Source organism: Colossoma macropomum, unplaced genomic scaffold (assembly GCF_904425465.1).
Source record: "Colossoma macropomum unplaced genomic scaffold, Colossoma_macropomum, whole genome shotgun sequence".
NCBI classification, from domain to species: domain Eukaryota; kingdom Metazoa; phylum Chordata; class Actinopteri; order Characiformes; family Serrasalmidae; genus Colossoma; species Colossoma macropomum.
In genome coordinates, this window is record NW_023494808.1 from 235,626 (window position 1) to 253,178 (window position 17,553).

Genomic DNA, 17,553 nt, shown 5'->3' on the forward strand with positions numbered 1-17,553 from the left:
AACACTGAATATCGGCCAACACCAATATACATTTTTACTTTAAAAAGTGCTGAGCTTCAAATAAAGCATGACTAGCTAGGCCTGTCACAATAATTACATATTCACCTGACAGCAACTACTTATCCCAACCATAATTATTTTCCACAGCTGTAAGCTTTCACATATAAACCTCATATGTTTAAGCACAACAAAGCAGAACTGAGACATGTTGCATGTTTTAAAATACAGTTTCAACCTCTGAACGGTGCTATAACACCTTTAGAGGGCAGCGGTGAGTAATGTTTGTTTACTTGAGCTCGATCTATGTCTGTCTATAGGAGCTACTAAGTATTGATAGCTAGAAAGAAAGATCTAGAAAGCCAATCAGCCAGTTTGGCCACTTTAGGTTAACTTTTATCGCTGCAAACAACAAACAAAAATACAATAAAATTGTTGATAGAATGTATGTACTAAGCTTTTATGTTCTGTGTTTTATGCCTGTGATTGGCCTATGATTTGCCATTGTTGAGGTATGTCTTGGTCTGGTTCATAGCCTCTCCATATATGGCATGGCTGTGGGGTCCTGGGGGAGACAAAGACCCTCGGTCTTGGAGGCCATTGCTCAAAGGACAAAAATGTTCTCTAATGTTAATGAAATTGTTTAAAATTGTGATTTAGCTTGCGCTCTTACAGTCAACCCAAAGGCACTGAGTTCCTGCACCCTCGTGCCATTTTTCCACCTTAAAGTGCCACTTTGGAAGATTTGGGGATTTGGAGACCTCTCTGGTGGAAATGTGCAGTTACACCCAGTGTGCAGAAGAACATTTTGTGCCTCAGACCCCTTACCCGAGCTCTAACCACTGAAAGAGAATTCAAAGAGTAGCAAAGAATCCATATGTTGTGTGGCTGCTGTCATACTTTCGATTGAAATATGTTTATCTCTTTTGCTATTATTTTCATTTTTGTGTTTGAGGTTTTTTTGCAGCCCCAATAAAAAGTTTATTCAACATGTCAGTTTCTTTGTCTATGCCAGCCATTAACTGACCAGCCAATGGCAACCCACACGCACACATGAGACCTGATAAGGTTAAAATGAATAAAAATTAAACTAAATGAATTAAATTAAAAAGTTTACTATATTAACTGATTAATAGTGAACAATCGTAACGTCAATGTGGCGTTCTTGCGACCTGGTACCAGATTTCCACTGCTACCGTTCCATGGCCCACCGTGCTGGGGAACCTCTGCTTTACCTTATACACAGAAATGTACACTCAGCACATATGCATGTAGGTGTTTTCTGTGTGACGATACCTGTAGAACGCCTGGTTCTGACAGCCTTGGCTGCTTTAAGCAATCTGTTTATCTTCCACTTTGGAGTCTTCTTTTTTCTCAGGAACAGCATGAATGACCTGAAATAACTTTTCTTCAAAGACTACAACAACAACACACACATACAAAAATAAATTATACAACACAGCGTATCTTATACACAGACTGTAATCACAACTAGGGCAAGACAAAGTCAAATAAATAAATAAATAAAATAGTAAGAAGAAGAATAGGTGGATAGGAAAAATGTGATAAACAAACGTACAGAGGTTAATACGCTCCAGAGGCCTTGATTGAAGTAGAGGGGGAGGATACCCAGCTGCTGCAGAGTCTGCTGATTCCACGCTGAGGGATAACTGAGGAAAAATACAACGTATTTATAAGGGTGGGTTTTAAATTAAAGAGCATCATTTTGTAGAAAACAGTCACAAATCACAAATGCCAGAATCACTCGTGTTTAAAAACACAGCAAGAGTGAAAACGCCATGTAAACCTTCCTTCGCACACTGAACTTGTACCACCATAAACCATAAGCACATTAGCCATAAAACTGAAAGCCTCACCCGTAAGGAGTGTTGCCAGTGAAGAGCAGTGTCTGTACAGCGGCGACCTGAGAGTCAGAAAGGTCTCCACAGTTCTTCAGTTTCTCCAGGATGAGTGGATCAGAGTTCTGGATGTAGGTGGAGTCCAGTGTGCAGGCCATATTACCCAGAACCTCCACCTGAGACCTGCTCAGACTTACACCAGATATACCCTGCAAAAGCACAGATGAGATACCAGCCAGTTCATTTGAGGAAAAAACGAGACAGATGTTCTCTGGATTTTTCTAGACCTGCATTGTGTGGTCACTGGTAGTTGAGCTGAACTGTTGATGTAACTGACTGGGTCCCTAGTGAATACAGGACCAGAAACTGGGTCTAGGAATTTAATCAAAAAATATCTGGTCCATTTTTCCAGAGGATGTAGATAAACAAGACAAAAACACACTGCAATATAACAATATTTGACATATCTCACAATTTTTGTGTTGTATTTTTTCCCTTGAGGTTCGTGAATGGGTGGGGCTAAACTGCTGTAGACTGAATGGTGGAGCTAAACTGCTGTAGACTGAATGGTGGAGCTAAACTGCTGTAGACTGAATGGTGAAGCTAAACTGCTGTAGCTGAATGGTGAAGCTAAACTGCTGTAGCTGAATGGTGGAGCTAAACTGCTGTAGACTGAATGGTGGAGCTAAACTGCTGTAGACTGAATGGTGGAGCTAAACTGCTGTAGCTGAATGGTGGAGCTAAACTGCTGTAGACTGAATGGTGAAGCTAAACTGCTGTAGCTGAATGGTGGAGCTAAACTGCTGTAGACTGAATGGTGGAGCTAAACTGCTGTAGCTGAATGGGTGGAGCTAAACTGCTGTAGACTGAATGGTGGAGCTAAACTGCTGTAGCTGAATGGGTGGAGCTAAACTGCTGTAGACTGAATGGTGGGGCTAAACTGCTGTAGCTGAATAGGTGGGGCTAAACTGCTGTAGACTGAATGGTGGAGCTAAACTGCTGTAGACTGAATGGTGGAGCTAAACTGCTGTAGCTGAATGGTGGAGCTAAACTGCTGTAGACTGAATGGTGAAGCTAAACTGCTGTAGCTGAATGGTGGAGCTAAACTGCTGTAGACTGAATGGTGGAGCTAAACTGCTGTAGCTGAATGGTGGAGCTAAACTGCTGTAGACTGAATGGTGGAGTTAAACTGCTGTAGCTGAATGGTGGAGCTAAACTGCTGTAGACTGAATGGTGGAGCTAAACTGCTGTAGACTGAATGGTGGGGCTAAACTGCTGTAGACTGAATGGTGGGGCTAAACTGCTGTAGCTGAATGGTGGAGCTAAACTGCTGTAGCTGAATGGTGGAGCTAAACTGCTGTAGACTGAATGGTGGAGCTAAACTGCTGTAGACTGAATGGTGGGGCTAAACTGCTGTAGCTGAATGGTGGAGCTAAACTGCTGTAACGGTTAATGTTGATGTAGATACTAGTGGAGTAAAAAGTAAAATATTTTAATGTAAGTGAAGGTAAAAGTCTAAATTTTCCTGACGTATTTGACGTCTTTATTGAGTGTTCTATATATAGACAGTGAACACTTTTGTTAGATACCCTCTTCATACAGATATTCTCTTTGGATGCTTTACCAGGCAGTCCTGTGCGTTCTTGAACAAGACGGCCTGTCTTTTGAGGACACCGGAGAGAACCGAGAAATCTGCTCCACCCAGAGCGCTGAAATACGACTCACAGTTCGTCTTTACCGTCGCATAGCTACAACACACAAACACATAAATCAGTCCACTAAGGTTTTAGGTAAACTACAGTTTATAAACACATTCTATACAGAACCTTTTTGAAAATGGTTCTGTATAGCGCCAATAAGGGTTTGTCTATTGTTACAATGTCAAGCTTATATAGAACCATATACAACACATTCTCCATCAATCAGAAGAATCATTTCACCATTCAGAGAGTCATTTAAACATGCAAAGGGTACTTTGAGTGTTCTATATAGAATCACTATCTTTACTAAAGAACCCTTGAAGAGCCAAGAGAGTTTACGAGTGTAAGAAAATATTGCTGCACTAACGCAACAATATCTGACTCGTTAAATGAAAATAAAAATGACATAAATTGAAGTTTAATATTGGAATCAGACCTAACATGCCTTCATAAGACACATGAAAAGCTGAAAATGTCTTTGTGTGCGTTTTACCCACCTGTAGTACAGAAGCACCTCGGAAGGTAAATCAGTGAAGCTCAGAGACGAAGTGTCTTTAATGTAGTTGTACATGCAGGTCAGCTGCAACACAGAGCACAGTGTTACGTCACATTACTGCTGTACTACAGTATGAAGCACCGTCCTGGTAGCATTTCAGACTGGACTCCGATGTGGATATTGCGTGGTGTCTGAAATACTTGATTTGTAAACTTGATTTTCTTCAGAATCATATCATATCATATATCATACAAAACACGAAGTCACATCATACTTATTAATAATGAACATCAGATGAACGAATTCATACCGATAGTAACTGAATATCAGATGAACAAATTCATACCGATAATAACTGAATATCAGATGAACAAATTCATACCGATAATAACTGAATATCAGATGAATAAATTTATAGAGTACAGCTGAATTTCAACTGTATGTACCTGAGGCTCTGTCAGGACGACCTTGTTCCTGCCTGTACGTGGTCTACAGGATTTCACCAGCTGTGTGATTTTCTGTCGTGGTAGTTTTTTAACTGAGCTGCAGGTGAATCCCTGCAGTATTGACTCTGACAGCCTGCAGGGGGAGACACACGCACATTTTATCACCTACAAACCTGTATTCTCAGAATTAAAAAGGGCAATATGATGTAAAACCTCGCAGAACTTAATGAACAATAAAAGGATTGTAAATATTTTTGTGTTGTTCACATGGTGCGTGATTACACAGGTTGTCTATGTGTGTGTAAATTGTTTGTGTGTGAGCGAATGTGTGTGTTTAACTCACTGTTCTGTATTGTCACTGGCACCGGCCACTGCACCAAGCAACAGCGCAGCCTAGGAAAAACAATAACACAGAGGTTTAAATGCATTTACTTATCAAACATACACACTCACACACACACACACACACACACACCCCGACCTGGCTAGTTCATTAAAATCGCCTCCTTGTACCCACTCCAGTGACCTTGGGTGTGAGAAAGGCACTATATAAATGAAACATTATTATTATATTATTATTATTATTATTATTATTGTCCATTTTATCAGCTCCACTGACCGTATAGTTTCACTCTGTAGTTCCACAGTTACAGACTGTAGTCCATCTGTTTCTCGGCATACTTTGTTACGCTGTTCTTCAGTGGTCAGAACCCCTATGGACCCCCACAGGGGCACCTCAGCAAAACACTGAGGTGTTTGAAAACTCCAGCAGCACTGCTGTGTCTGATCCACTCAGACCAGCATAACACACCATCACCACGTCAGTGTCACTGCAGTGCTGAGAACGACCCACCATCCAAACAGTACCTGCTCTGTGGGGGTCCACGGGGGTCCTGACCACCGAAGAAGAGGCTAACAAAGTATGCAGAGAAACAGATGGACTACAGTCTGTAACTGTAGAACTTGAAACTATATGGTCAGTGGAGCTGATAAGATGGACAGTGAGTGTAGAAACAAGGAGGTGGACTTAATGAAGTGGCCGGTCGTTGTGTATATACACTTATTTGCATATACACACATATATACACATATATGTGTGTGTGTGAGTCAGATTTGTAAAAACGCAGAACAGCACAGGTTCTGTTACCTGTTCTGGTCTCCAGCTCTTCTTGTTGATGATTGTAACATTAACAGAGGTGGGAGACGACAGTAGCACAGGTGGGATGTACCCTGCCAACGCATCCGGGACGTTCTCCACCACTTTAGTCTGATCTAGAGAGACAATCTGAAAGACAAGGTGGAAAGACAAACTTCAGCTTTTCCAAGAGTCTGACTGAATTCTGCTTACATTCGTACAGTTTACTTTACAGCGAACGTACATGAGAGCATTTATTACAAACCCTGCAGCAATGAGGCATAGTGTAATACTGTTTACTGTAAATTGAACTGATTGAATGTTAGGTGTAACGTATATGTGTGTGAATACCTTCTGGACGTATGTCTGTTGAAGGGTCACTGGTGCTGACAGAATGTTGGTGATGAACGTTGGATTCTGGGACACGGTCAGAAGCTGAACAGATGGGATTTTGGAGATTGTTGCAGAGGAAATGCCTCTAATGAGCGTACCCAGAGTCACCAGGGAGGAGCCACTGTTGATCTGTCAATCAATATCACCATCCAATCAGAATGCAGATTTTAAAAATGCAAAAAAAAAAAAATAACCTCATGTATAATGAAATGCAAATATGACTATCAGGACATCCTAGTCTTTTTGGCCTTGTAGAAGCTTTTTTCACATGGCATGAGGGTACATGAGCCCATTCTCCTGCTGCTGAACTTCTCTTGCTGCTACCCAAGTGCACTGCTGAAGCACTGCCTGTAGGGGGCAGGACTAATGTAGCTTAGCTGGAGATCCATTTAGCAATTCTTGTTTTGCACCAAAGCCCCCAGCTCATAATTCCTCTTACAGAATCATACATATTTAACTTGTGAAGTGTTTAAAAATGATCACACATGTGATGTCATGGCATGAAATGGCACGTGATCACATTTTTCCACCCGCATTATTACTTTTGTTTTTTAACATGGGATCACACATATCACATGTAATCACATTATTGCTACATGTGATGTTTTTCCCTATGTAATCATGTGTTTACCCCAATCATATTTTTCACTTGATCACTTTTTTCACATGTAAGCAGGTTTTTCACGTATTTTTCGATGTGATTTACGTTTTTCCACTTGTGATCACACGGTTTTCTCTGAAAAACGTGAGGTTTCTAAAAACAACAAGTGAAGCTAGTGTTTTGTTCTCTAAGATGAGGATAAAGTCACCCACCACTCTTATATGTTCACAAAGTACACAGGTCTATAATGTTGCAGGGTGTTTTGATGTGCAGATTGCAGTATTATTTCTTTAGAATTAGTACAGTGGCAACAGTTTGTTAATATGTGCTAGCAGATGCATGTTGAGCTTCTGTGCTTGTTTTTTTACTTGTAGGGTTCAAAGTTTAGATTTGCTTCACTCTACACATATTACTGAATGAGTGGTGATATCTGGGCTAGAATACTTCATTTATTTTTATTTAATATAGATTAACTAGTACATTAGTATAGCTAGCAAGCATAGCTGCTCAGTGGATTAACAGGCTAGTGTGATACACCGTTCCTGGACAACATTAGCATTATTATTTATCATTATTATTCATAGGGAGTACATGCATGCCTTCGGAAGTCTACAAAAACATGAAACTGGTAACAGTTACAGTAAGCTTTCTACAATGTATCAGTGTAAAGGCAGAATGCATGGATTTAGTTTGTCATTTTGATTGTACATTTGGGCACTCGTTACTTTTTTGGTTTATATAAGATAAAAATGTGTTAGAAAAAGAATCCCTGCTTCTGAATTGCAGTAAATCAAATCTGTTTGAATTTGGTCCCTTGATTAAAGATTTTAAAAAATATTTGTATGAACTATATATATATATATATGTATATATATATATATATATATATATATATATATATATATATATATATATATCTTAAATTGTGTGTAGAGTTCACTTACATAAAAGCCTGCATTAATGAGTCTCTGGATGAGAATGTTGACCTGACCCTGGTTCCAGCCTGTGATGACGCTCAGCAAAGGCAGGGTGCTGTTTATAACACTGGTAGAAGCGGCACTTATCTGGCCCTCAGTCAGACCGATGCTCTGGTTGCCAAGCGACTGGATGATATTCGTGGACAAAGTTTGTATGTTTGCCACAAGAGCTGCTGTGACCTGAACGTAGAGAAGGAAAATTAGTAACTCATAGGGTTTTAGAATGACTGATTAGAGGACCGTTCGTCAGTTAAATTGAATTTCCACCGATTTCTCGTGTAATTAAGTAGTTAAGATGTAAACACTAATCAAAGAAAGGTGTGAAATGCTCCATTCTAGAGAGTCTTTCTGTGTCAGAATTGTCCACAGTGGTAGTGGAGGGAACCAGACACCCACCTCTAAAAGCTCACATAGAACATGCTTTTAGTTATGCATTAGTTTTTCCATAGCAACGTCAGCAATGTCTTCAGATTTACCATGTTTTTGTAAGTAAGTGTTTTTGATTAGTGAGCTGTACAGAATTCATTCCTAATTTATTTTAATCTCCTCCTGGTGAGTGTAATATAGCAGCATTTAGAAGCCGATAAACAGCTCACAGCAAGAGCTAGCCAGGCCTCCACATGGGGGGTAACAGGGTTACAGTGAACAATCAGAGAAGTCCATATGCTCCCATTTAAATTCAAAACAATAGGTTTTGTGCACAGTTGTCATGTAAATAAAGTATATTTGAGTTTTATGATGCTGATATTTGATGTTCTGCTTTGGGTTTCAGTTGTTATTTTGATGCAAATATTGTATTTAGGTTTGAAAACTTGTCTGGTTCAAGCAACATAGAATTGTATTAAATTGTGTTAAATTGATGACTACACTGAATTGTTCATAAACAGTAGGTGCTGCAAACAAAGTTTGTTTTTATTTGTAGCAGAGAGGTGTGGTCTGCTAGCTTGAAAATACATTAATCTTCCTCAAATATTATTTAACAAAAACCTTAACGTGTTTGATTTTGCCCCACTCGCCTCTACATACAGGTTGTTGTAAGACAAAATAGTCTCCAAAGGAAACTAATTTTCTTATTTACCAGTATTTTTCCATCATCAACTTTACATATAAAACCTCATAAGGCATGTGGTGGTTTTCAATAATGAAATGACTGCATATGTTGGCACGTTTCTTTACAATTAACCGTTTCTTTGTTTATAAATGATAAGAAAGCAGTCTGAACTGACTGATTACCTGAGGATCGATTGCACTGCAGAATTTGTTTAAGTTCTCGAGCATGGTCTGGCGTACTGCATCTCCAAGAGACACAAATGCAGAGGCAGGCGCTCCACACAACAGCACACCTGGCAAACTACACACACACACACACACACAGACAGATAAAAACCTTTACATATCTCAAAACAGCTAGATACACGTATGGATAGATATACATACATATAGATAGATAGATAGATAGATACTTGAGGGAACTGAGGTTAGGATTCTGGATGTATAACTGTAGTATTTAGTGTGTAGAGTGGTACCTGAGGGGACTGAGGTTAGGATTCTGGATGTATAGCTGTAGTATTTAGTGTGTAGAGTGGTACCTGAGGGGACTGAGGTTAGGATTCTGGATGTATAACTGTAGTATTTAGTGTGTAGAGTGGTACCTGAGGGGACTGAGGTTAGGATTCTGGATGTATAACTGGAGTATTTAGTGTGTAGTGTGGTACCTGAGGGGACTGAGGTTAGGATTCTGGATGTATAGCTGTAGTATTTAGTGTGTAGTGTGGTACCTGAGGGGACTGAAGTTAGGATTCTGGATGTATAGCTGTAGTATTTAGGGTGTAGTGTGGTACCTGAGGGGGTTGTAGTTAGGATTCTGGATGTATAGCTGTGTGCCGTAGTATGTGGTGACGTTGGATGCAATTTGTGAATTGTTAAACAGCTGAAGATTCTCTGAGTTTTCCAGGAACACACCGATCTACAGAACACAATCAGACTCAGTAAAGTTTAAGATCAATATGTGCGCAATTATGTCTGTCTGTGTGAGTGTGTTACCTTGCTGTCTGATACAAAGGACTGGAGGTCAGTGAGGGAGATGAAGGTGATGAAGAATCCAATGTTGTTGGCAAACCATGCAGTGGAGTTCAGAAGGGCATTGGAGGAGTTGTAGCAGCGAGGAGTGCCATCTGCAATGTACACATATAAGAGACACTTCTTAGGTTAGGCTGAGTGACTTAATGTTTTGTGAGAAGACTGACAGACACAACTTTTCTTTTGAATTTCTGAATTAAAAAGTTTCTTTGCCAGTTCAACTAGCGTCAAAGGAGCCTGGAAGATGCATTGTATTTAGAATCATGCCGGTTCTGCTGCTACCGTGACGGTACCCGAGATGGCAGGCAGGGAGCTGGCCTGCTCTAAGACATTGCCACCCTTGATCAGATCCTACACTGAAGATGATTTATGAAGGGGTATGGATTGGGACAAGCCAGACAGCAATCATGGGTGGTTCAACATAACCCTGAGAAGATTCTTTCCATGGTATCTATTTTACATCTCAGCTGGTGGATCATCTGTGTGGAGTTTAAATGTGTGCTGTAATATTTGGTGATCACATATCACCCTCAGATTGCAATACCTGAGTTATTAAACAGTTGGAGATTCTCAAAGATGTCCCTTCAAAGATCAGATCTTATGCAGAAGTCCATCTATGACAAGACATAGAATGGGAAGAGCCAGACCACAAATCTCAACTCAATTGAATCAACTGTGCAGACAGTTGGGACTTAAAGCTCGAAAGACCTCCTATATCATCTTCAGATTGATGGGCTGGTTAAAAGATTCAACCAAACCGAAAGGAAGTACTATGAACATTCTTTTCTAATATTGGATTGAGGTCCCCTAAGCCTCCACAGGATTCTCAATATTTTAATCGATAAATGGGTGGCCAGTACAAGGACCTCTGAACTGAGCAGTGGTCAGTACAAGGACCTCAAGAACCTCAAGGACCTCTGGATTCAGACAAGATCGGAAGGGTTTAATGGCAGGGTTATTAGAGCAAGGATTGTTTCATTATGTTCTCCATATGAAAGACTGACTGAAGGAATATTGTAAAAAAAGAAAATAACAACCTCTGAAGGTCTCTTAAGGCACAGAAGGCATGGTATGACAAGGTACGGTATGGCAAGTCTTGCTTTCACTATTCTCTATCAGCAAACGTCTAGAAAAAAAGGCACACTACATCAATATCAGGGCCCACCCTGTGCAATGATGTGAGCAATCTAGAAAAGGGAAAAGCCACAGGTATAACACATCAACATTCTCAAGGCCTGGAAATGGAGAAGTGACTGCAATCCAGCAATGTCTATGCTGGTATGCCAGACAGCAGAGGCAGCAGACACAGAGAGGGTAGTGGAGGTTTGAAAGTTGGACATCTGTAAAGACTCAGCAAGGGTAGCTAAAAGGGTGCTCAGGAAGTATCCACACATCTTCCAGCACAGGCCAGAAAAGACTCTGCAATCTGTTCTATAGTTTTCATGTTTTAAAATCTGACCCACTCATTATCATGCAAGTCAAGGGAACACAGATACGAGAATGTGCTGCTATTGAGAAAAAAGGGAAAGTGAGAAGCTGAAAATTATAAAGAACAAGTAATTGATATATGAAAGAAAGTCATTATTTTTAATGTGTCTTGTTGAGTTTTTGGAGACTTCATGAGATCATGTAATGAGAGAATGAGAGAGAGAGAATTGCTTACCGCTACTGTTCAGATAAGCCTTTATAGAGCTGTACACATCAGCTGGGGTAAAATCAGTGCCTGAGTAATTGTAGCTCTTCCCCAGGATTGAAACCCTGCTCACAAAAATACAATCATTAGTAATTTGACGGTTTAACTGTTTTAGATAACAAAAGTGTGAATATTTGTAAAAGAATATTTTAACACTACACCAAATAAAGACTCACAGTTTCCTGTATGACAGGCAGGAGGCGCCTCTGAGCTGAGTGGGGCTGATGAGCTGAGAGCTGAGGAGGGGCAGGTACTGAGCCAGTCTTACATTAAACCACTGAGCCACCTCATCCTGAGACGAGGCGCTGAGAGCACGAGACCAAACGCACCCCAACGTCTGCCTGCCCACAGCTGCAGATCCAACTGGCTGCTGCACAGAGAAACAGAGGGAGGAAAAAGAGAGAAAGAGACAGAAAAGAGAGATTAATATTTGTATTAATACATTAAAGAACTATAAGAGAAGGAAATAAATTGAGAAACAGCAGAAATGAATGAAAGAAAAGCTGTACCTTCTCCAGGTACTGGTTGGTGCTGTTGTAGTTGTTGAGGAGTGTGCAGAGATCTGACCCGTTCCTGACTGTGTTCGGCCCATTCAGAAACTCATACAGTTCTCCTGGAGAGATGGAGCCCAACAGCTACAGAGCAGAGAGGAAGCAAACATTATTTATTCAGTCATTGCTTATTATACTGACAAGCAGTGCTACTGTATCACATTTTGCTGTTATAATGATGGACTCATAAACTGAAAAGACTCTAAATCCTGCATTTTCCTCAGCAGTACCTCTTGCTGTCGGTTGGCTGGGATGAGGGACAAAAAGGCACTCAGATCAGGAAATCCAAAACTGAAGAAGGAGTTCTTGATGAAGGCATAGAAGCTCCCTCCACCATAGCAACCCAAACCATTCGGCCCTGTGGAGCATAAAACAACATAACAATCAAAACGCTGTGTATTTAAATGTTTAAATTTACATTATATAAGCCTGAGAGTGTGCATGTTATACCAGTGAGCAGCTGCTGGATGTTGCTGTAGATCTGAGCCTGTGTATCATTGTTGAGAGATGATCTCACAGAGTCCAAACTGCTCACTCTGTTACAGCATAGGAAGAAGTTCATCACAGTCATGCTACACAACGCAAAACAGGCACCACACATCCTTTCACTTTCACTTTTTACATAACCTAATGATGTTCTTACGCTGTCTGGATGACGTTGCAGCTCCTGCCTCTGGTAATATTGAAGTATGGTGTTACATCTGCAGCAGAGAGGCTTGACAGGAGAGGTTTGAGCCGAACATTCACCCACTGCAGCACTTCTGAATCAGGTATTGCTGCAGATGACAGCCCACCTCTCAATAGAACAGCCTGGAGGAAAGCTCCCTTCACCTCACTGGAGTACAGTGACGCATTCCGCTGAGAAAAAGAGATTTCATCACAAAAGAGGAGAAAAATTTAGAAGTGCATATAAATATCCCCAATAAAGTAAAGACTGAAGCGCAACTGAGTTGAATTCAGATGGGCTTTGTCTGGTTCTGCTGAATTCAGGAAGGATTTGTATGGGTCTGTTGAATTTGGATGGGATTTGCCTGGTTATGTTGAATTTGGATGGGATTTGCCTGATTCTGCTGAATTCAGAAAGGATTTGTATGGGTCTGCTGAATTTTGATGGGAATTGCCCCAGTTGTCACTATGAAGGCAAATTCATTTAGCCCCTTCCTACACAGAAACACTAACTGAAGGTAAAAATACCTGTGCCACATTGGATCACACAAACTGGTCACTCAAGTGCAAACTTAAAGAAATGTTGGTATGGGTGGTGGTCTACTGTTTACCATCGCAGTGGAATTACTATGATTTGAATAGTTAAGTAGTAAATACCAGGATGTTAGGAGAGACGATGTCAAAGAAGGAGGCAAACTGGTTTGGGCTAATGGCTGCCATCACAGTCTTTACATCCTGAGGGCCATGGAGTTGAGAAGGTATGGAGCAAAGCTCTTCCAACTGTGATGAAGTTAGAAACCCTGTTGCATTCACCTGACAGAGAGAGAGAGAGAGAGAGAGAGAGAGAGAGAGAGAGAGATGTGGGGTGTAAGAATATTACATATTTCACAGGTCACTAGTTAATAGACGTTTTTCGGTTACTAAAGTGTAGAATCTGGCATCTGGCTTCATTTGAAGAACAATCTCCACTCTCCCTTACTGCACCGGCAACAGACCTACAGGCCCAACCAGATACTCCGTAAGATTACAAAAGAGGCAGAACCAATTATAATCTCTTTTTTAGCTAGAGGGCAGGATGTTTGCCTAGAGATGAAACCTGTGCACAGATATGGGAGGCAAGGGGAACACATCCCCCACTTATTTTCAAAGAAATGTTCATTTGATCTGCCCACTTTTTTTGTCAAGAAAATCCTGTCATGAAGTCAAGATGTTCACAGCCACTTTAAAATCTATGTTTTCTGTAAATCAGAGAAGAAGATGTTGGTGTAGACCAGCCAATCTTGTTCCTGGACAGGCCTGTTTTGCACCACCACATTTGGAGAGCCACTGTATGTCAACTGTTGTTTCATCAGAATGTAAGGTAAACGTTGTGTAACTCACTCCGTTAAAGTCAGGCTTCAGACGGATGATGTCAAAGAATGAGGCGAAACTCCTGAATTGGCCAAAATTCTTTACCAGCCAGTCAGAGTCATTGCTCACTGACTGCACACAGGACTGACCTGGAACACCAGAGTTTATTAAATACACTGTAAAATAGCAACAGTCACAAATCAGCAACTCAAAAAAACAACAACAAACCAACCTTGGAGGTAATCCACTGTGTAACTGAAGACAGTTTTGGACTGTGTTGTAGAGAGATCACTGTACACGTTATCAAGTCCTTTCACTCTGCAAACCCAATGAGTGTTGAAGTGAATAAAATTGGTTTCCCAAAGATAAAACTGCATTCATAAACACGCATATGCTCATATAGAGTGTGTGTAAGTAGAGTAGGAACTCACATTTCTCTGTAGGAGTCACAGCTGATGTTCCTCGGAATGACTGACAGGGAGCTTGGGCCAATCCCAGGAAGGAAGAGACGGAGATAGGTCTGGAACCACAGGGCAAAGTCCTGTGGGCTGAAGGTCTGGAATTGGGATCCCAGAGCTGCCAGTGTCATGTTCAGAATGGTTTCAGATACTGTTGTAGGAATGCTGGTCATGTTCATCTGAAAACAAACAGCATTTATGGGTGCTGAAAAATACCTGGAATGTCAAAACACTGGATGCATTTAGTCAAACAGTTTCTTTGTTGTTAACCTCTTCCTCCAGGCCTCCTAGTGGCCATTCCACTTACAGAATTGAAATTGCATGAAATAATTTTTAATTTATGTAAACAAATAAAATATTTGTACTCATAGCACACAGTTGTCTATCTCTGTGTGAAATTGTGTAACTCTGTGTTGAGCTGCTATTGAGCAATGAGGGGTGAAAAAAATTAAGGGTTTCCATGCAGATTTCCATTAAAATATATAACATCAATGTAACTGAAGGAAAATGCAAAGTTCAACGAAGGGGCACAAAAACAAGTAGTATGCAGATTACCATAGATCAAACAGATACTCACCTGTACTGCACTCTGGCTGAAAGCTGTAAAGAAGCTGCCGAGTTGTTTCTGATCTGAAGACTTGAGCACACTGCTGAACACCTCTCTAACCTCATTTTCCATCACTCCTGAGCCCGGCTGCAGGATCAACCGTGCCTTCTGTTCACCAGTCAGTACGTCTAACACAGCCAACTATAGGACAAACCACGAGTGTTACATATTCTGTAGCCATGGGGAGGATAGTCCACAAACTGGGATTTCTGAGAAAAGCTAGATAATGTAGGGTACATTTTGACTGTTCAACAGGAAAGTGTTTGATTTTGGGCTTAAGGTATGTAACTCTGTGTTATTTATCCTTTGTTGAGCTAACACACAGGTCTACTGAATTGAGCTAAAAGACAATGTAAGGATAACATCTCTCCTCAGCACGATCTTGTTTTGAACGAGATGTAATGTGAGCGGATTTACCCCAGAAATGTTGAATTGCGTCAGCTGAGAGTAGGACACATAGCTGGAGAAGTAGCCAAGGTTAACAATGAGCCACCGTGCATCTGTCCAGTTGTTCGCTTTGCAGGCTGCATATGACAAATAAATACTATGTTAGAAAAGCAAGTGGTGTGGAAATATTGGCAATAATCCAGACTGACTGAATAGAGCATACCTTGTTGATTAATTTGTTGTATGGATCGCTTCAGGTATGCCACCAGAACAGCCCCAAGTTCCTGTTTTCTATTTTCTGGCATTTTTGCAGAAACATTACTTAATGCCTCAACACTGATAGGAAAAGAGAGAATACAATTTAAAACAGCAACCAAAAGTACAGAGGCACAAACATACAGAAGAAGACAACATATAGTTTTATCTTATTTAAGTCGGTTATATAAAAAAATGTCTCTTGAGATTGTCAACTCAATATACCTCTGTACCTAATATGCTGCAATACCTTGTACAGTAAACTGTAATTTGTAATCCACCAATGTTTGGTCAACCGATAACATTTGATTAATTAACTGGAAATCTGCAATTTACCACAATTAACCTCAGGAAACAACATGATTATCTAGTTAATTAACAAGCTTTGTATTTGTTAATCTGGAACTTAAACTAAGGCACTTACATTACATGGTAGTTGGTGCAATTGATGTTTGCGGTTGCATTAATGAGCATCTCTGCAGTGAAACTGGGGAGGACACTGATTAGGTTGACCTTAAACCATCCAATCCAGTCAGAGGTCTCAAACTGCGAGAACCTGATGCTGATGATCTTGAAGGTTCGATTCATCATCACATCTCTCACAGCAGGGATGATATCATAAACCTGCAGAGAAACAGCCCCAGAAAAGGGAACAATGTGAAGCTATTTGAAGCTTCAGGTCAAAGTCTCCTAATGACAATCAATTTTATGCTACAGTTTTCAGTTTAAATGAGTCAGTTACCACTTGAGCAGTGAAGGTTGTGAAAAACGTATACACGTTCGAGAAAGCATCGCCTTTCTCTAGCTGATCAAACACCAGGTTGATCTGACTTGTGCTGTTCAGTGCTCCAGAGCTCAGAGTGAGTTCAGCTGCTTGGCTAGGGGTCAGCAGGGCCAAAGATTCAAACTAAAACACAGAAAGCAAATTTTAGTGCCTATAGCCGCTAGTCATAGTCAAATGCATCACAATCTATATTTGTTATTACTCACCCTAGAGAAATTTGCATTTAGAACTTGAAGCTGTTTCAAGGTGGCATAGGTGGAGAACTTGCCAAAGTTCTTAGATAGCCAGTCACTGCTGCCGGAAGTTATGGAACCACATCTAGGACCTAAGAGATCGTAGCAGGTAAAGTTATCAGAACGTTACTGAGGGAATTTCAGTTCATTTCATAAAGCAGAATAAAAGTCTTCTCTTAACAATAAAAGAGAAAGAGTACAAGTGTTGATTTCAAGTACCTGACAGATCGGTTCTTGAGAGGAACGGATATATGAAATCACTGTAGATGGACCTTTTTTGTTTCTCTTCCATGAACGGTTCTTGTGAACTAAAAGCCTCCACCCTAAGTTAGATGAGTAGAGGTCAGGTCTTGTGACAAATTCTGTGATTTGTACAACCTTCATGCCATAAATCCTGTGGTGTCCATACTTACACAACTTGGTAGGTCTGACAGCTGAAGTTCTTGGAACTGAGAATAGAGAGAAAAGCTGTGGACACTGATGACAAAAATGGTCTGAGTCTTGTCTGGAACCACTTGGTGATGAAAATGACATCTGTAAGCTGGGCAGCACTAAAGTTGTTGACTATCACCTCTCCGAATGCATCAAGGACATATGGGTCAGGAATATTGATGTTAAGAGTCTAGAAAAGATTAGAAAAATATTTCCATGTATGATTGCAAAGTAATGTTTATTTCTTATTTCACTATTAAGCAGCATTCTATACCTTGTTGGAATACTTATCCAGAGCTTCATCCAGAGGTGCTGCAAACTTTTGGAAGAAAAGTGTCCAAATTTCTTTTGAGTTGGCCATGCTGCTTGTTAGTTGGCATGTCAATAACGTGACTAGATCATCAGATGAAAGAGTAGCAACCTTGAAAGCAAAGATAAAAAGAAAAGTTTATGT

General features: G+C 40.5%; 1 protein-coding gene across 1 annotated transcript in view; it reads right to left on the bottom strand.

Annotated features, from left to right (window-relative positions):
• Positions 1-17,553, bottom strand: part of LOC118798378 — a 52,944-nt gene that overhangs the window by 35,034 nt on the left and 357 nt on the right. Inside the window, exons 3-26 of the mRNA XM_036557810.1 lie at positions 17,374-17,520; positions 17,081-17,289; positions 16,887-16,990; positions 16,641-16,759; positions 16,393-16,557; positions 16,075-16,274; positions 15,619-15,731; positions 15,426-15,532; positions 14,979-15,149; positions 14,375-14,580; positions 14,176-14,261; positions 13,974-14,092; positions 13,251-13,406; positions 12,571-12,785; positions 12,378-12,463; positions 12,158-12,285; positions 11,886-12,011; positions 11,553-11,746; positions 11,347-11,441; positions 9,648-9,778; positions 9,446-9,570; positions 8,838-8,955; positions 7,572-7,784; positions 5,985-6,155 (exon numbers count right to left, since the gene is read on the bottom strand). Coding sequence (XP_036413703.1) covers positions 5,985-6,155; positions 7,572-7,784; positions 8,838-8,955; positions 9,446-9,570; positions 9,648-9,778; positions 11,347-11,441; positions 11,553-11,746; positions 11,886-12,011; positions 12,158-12,285; positions 12,378-12,463; positions 12,571-12,785; positions 13,251-13,406; positions 13,974-14,092; positions 14,176-14,261; positions 14,375-14,580; positions 14,979-15,149; positions 15,426-15,532; positions 15,619-15,731; positions 16,075-16,274; positions 16,393-16,557; positions 16,641-16,759; positions 16,887-16,990; positions 17,081-17,289; positions 17,374-17,520 — 3,504 coding nt within the window. The remainder of the gene's footprint in view (positions 1-5,984; positions 6,156-7,571; positions 7,785-8,837; positions 8,956-9,445; positions 9,571-9,647; positions 9,779-11,346; positions 11,442-11,552; positions 11,747-11,885; positions 12,012-12,157; positions 12,286-12,377; positions 12,464-12,570; positions 12,786-13,250; positions 13,407-13,973; positions 14,093-14,175; positions 14,262-14,374; positions 14,581-14,978; positions 15,150-15,425; positions 15,533-15,618; positions 15,732-16,074; positions 16,275-16,392; positions 16,558-16,640; positions 16,760-16,886; positions 16,991-17,080; positions 17,290-17,373; positions 17,521-17,553) is intronic.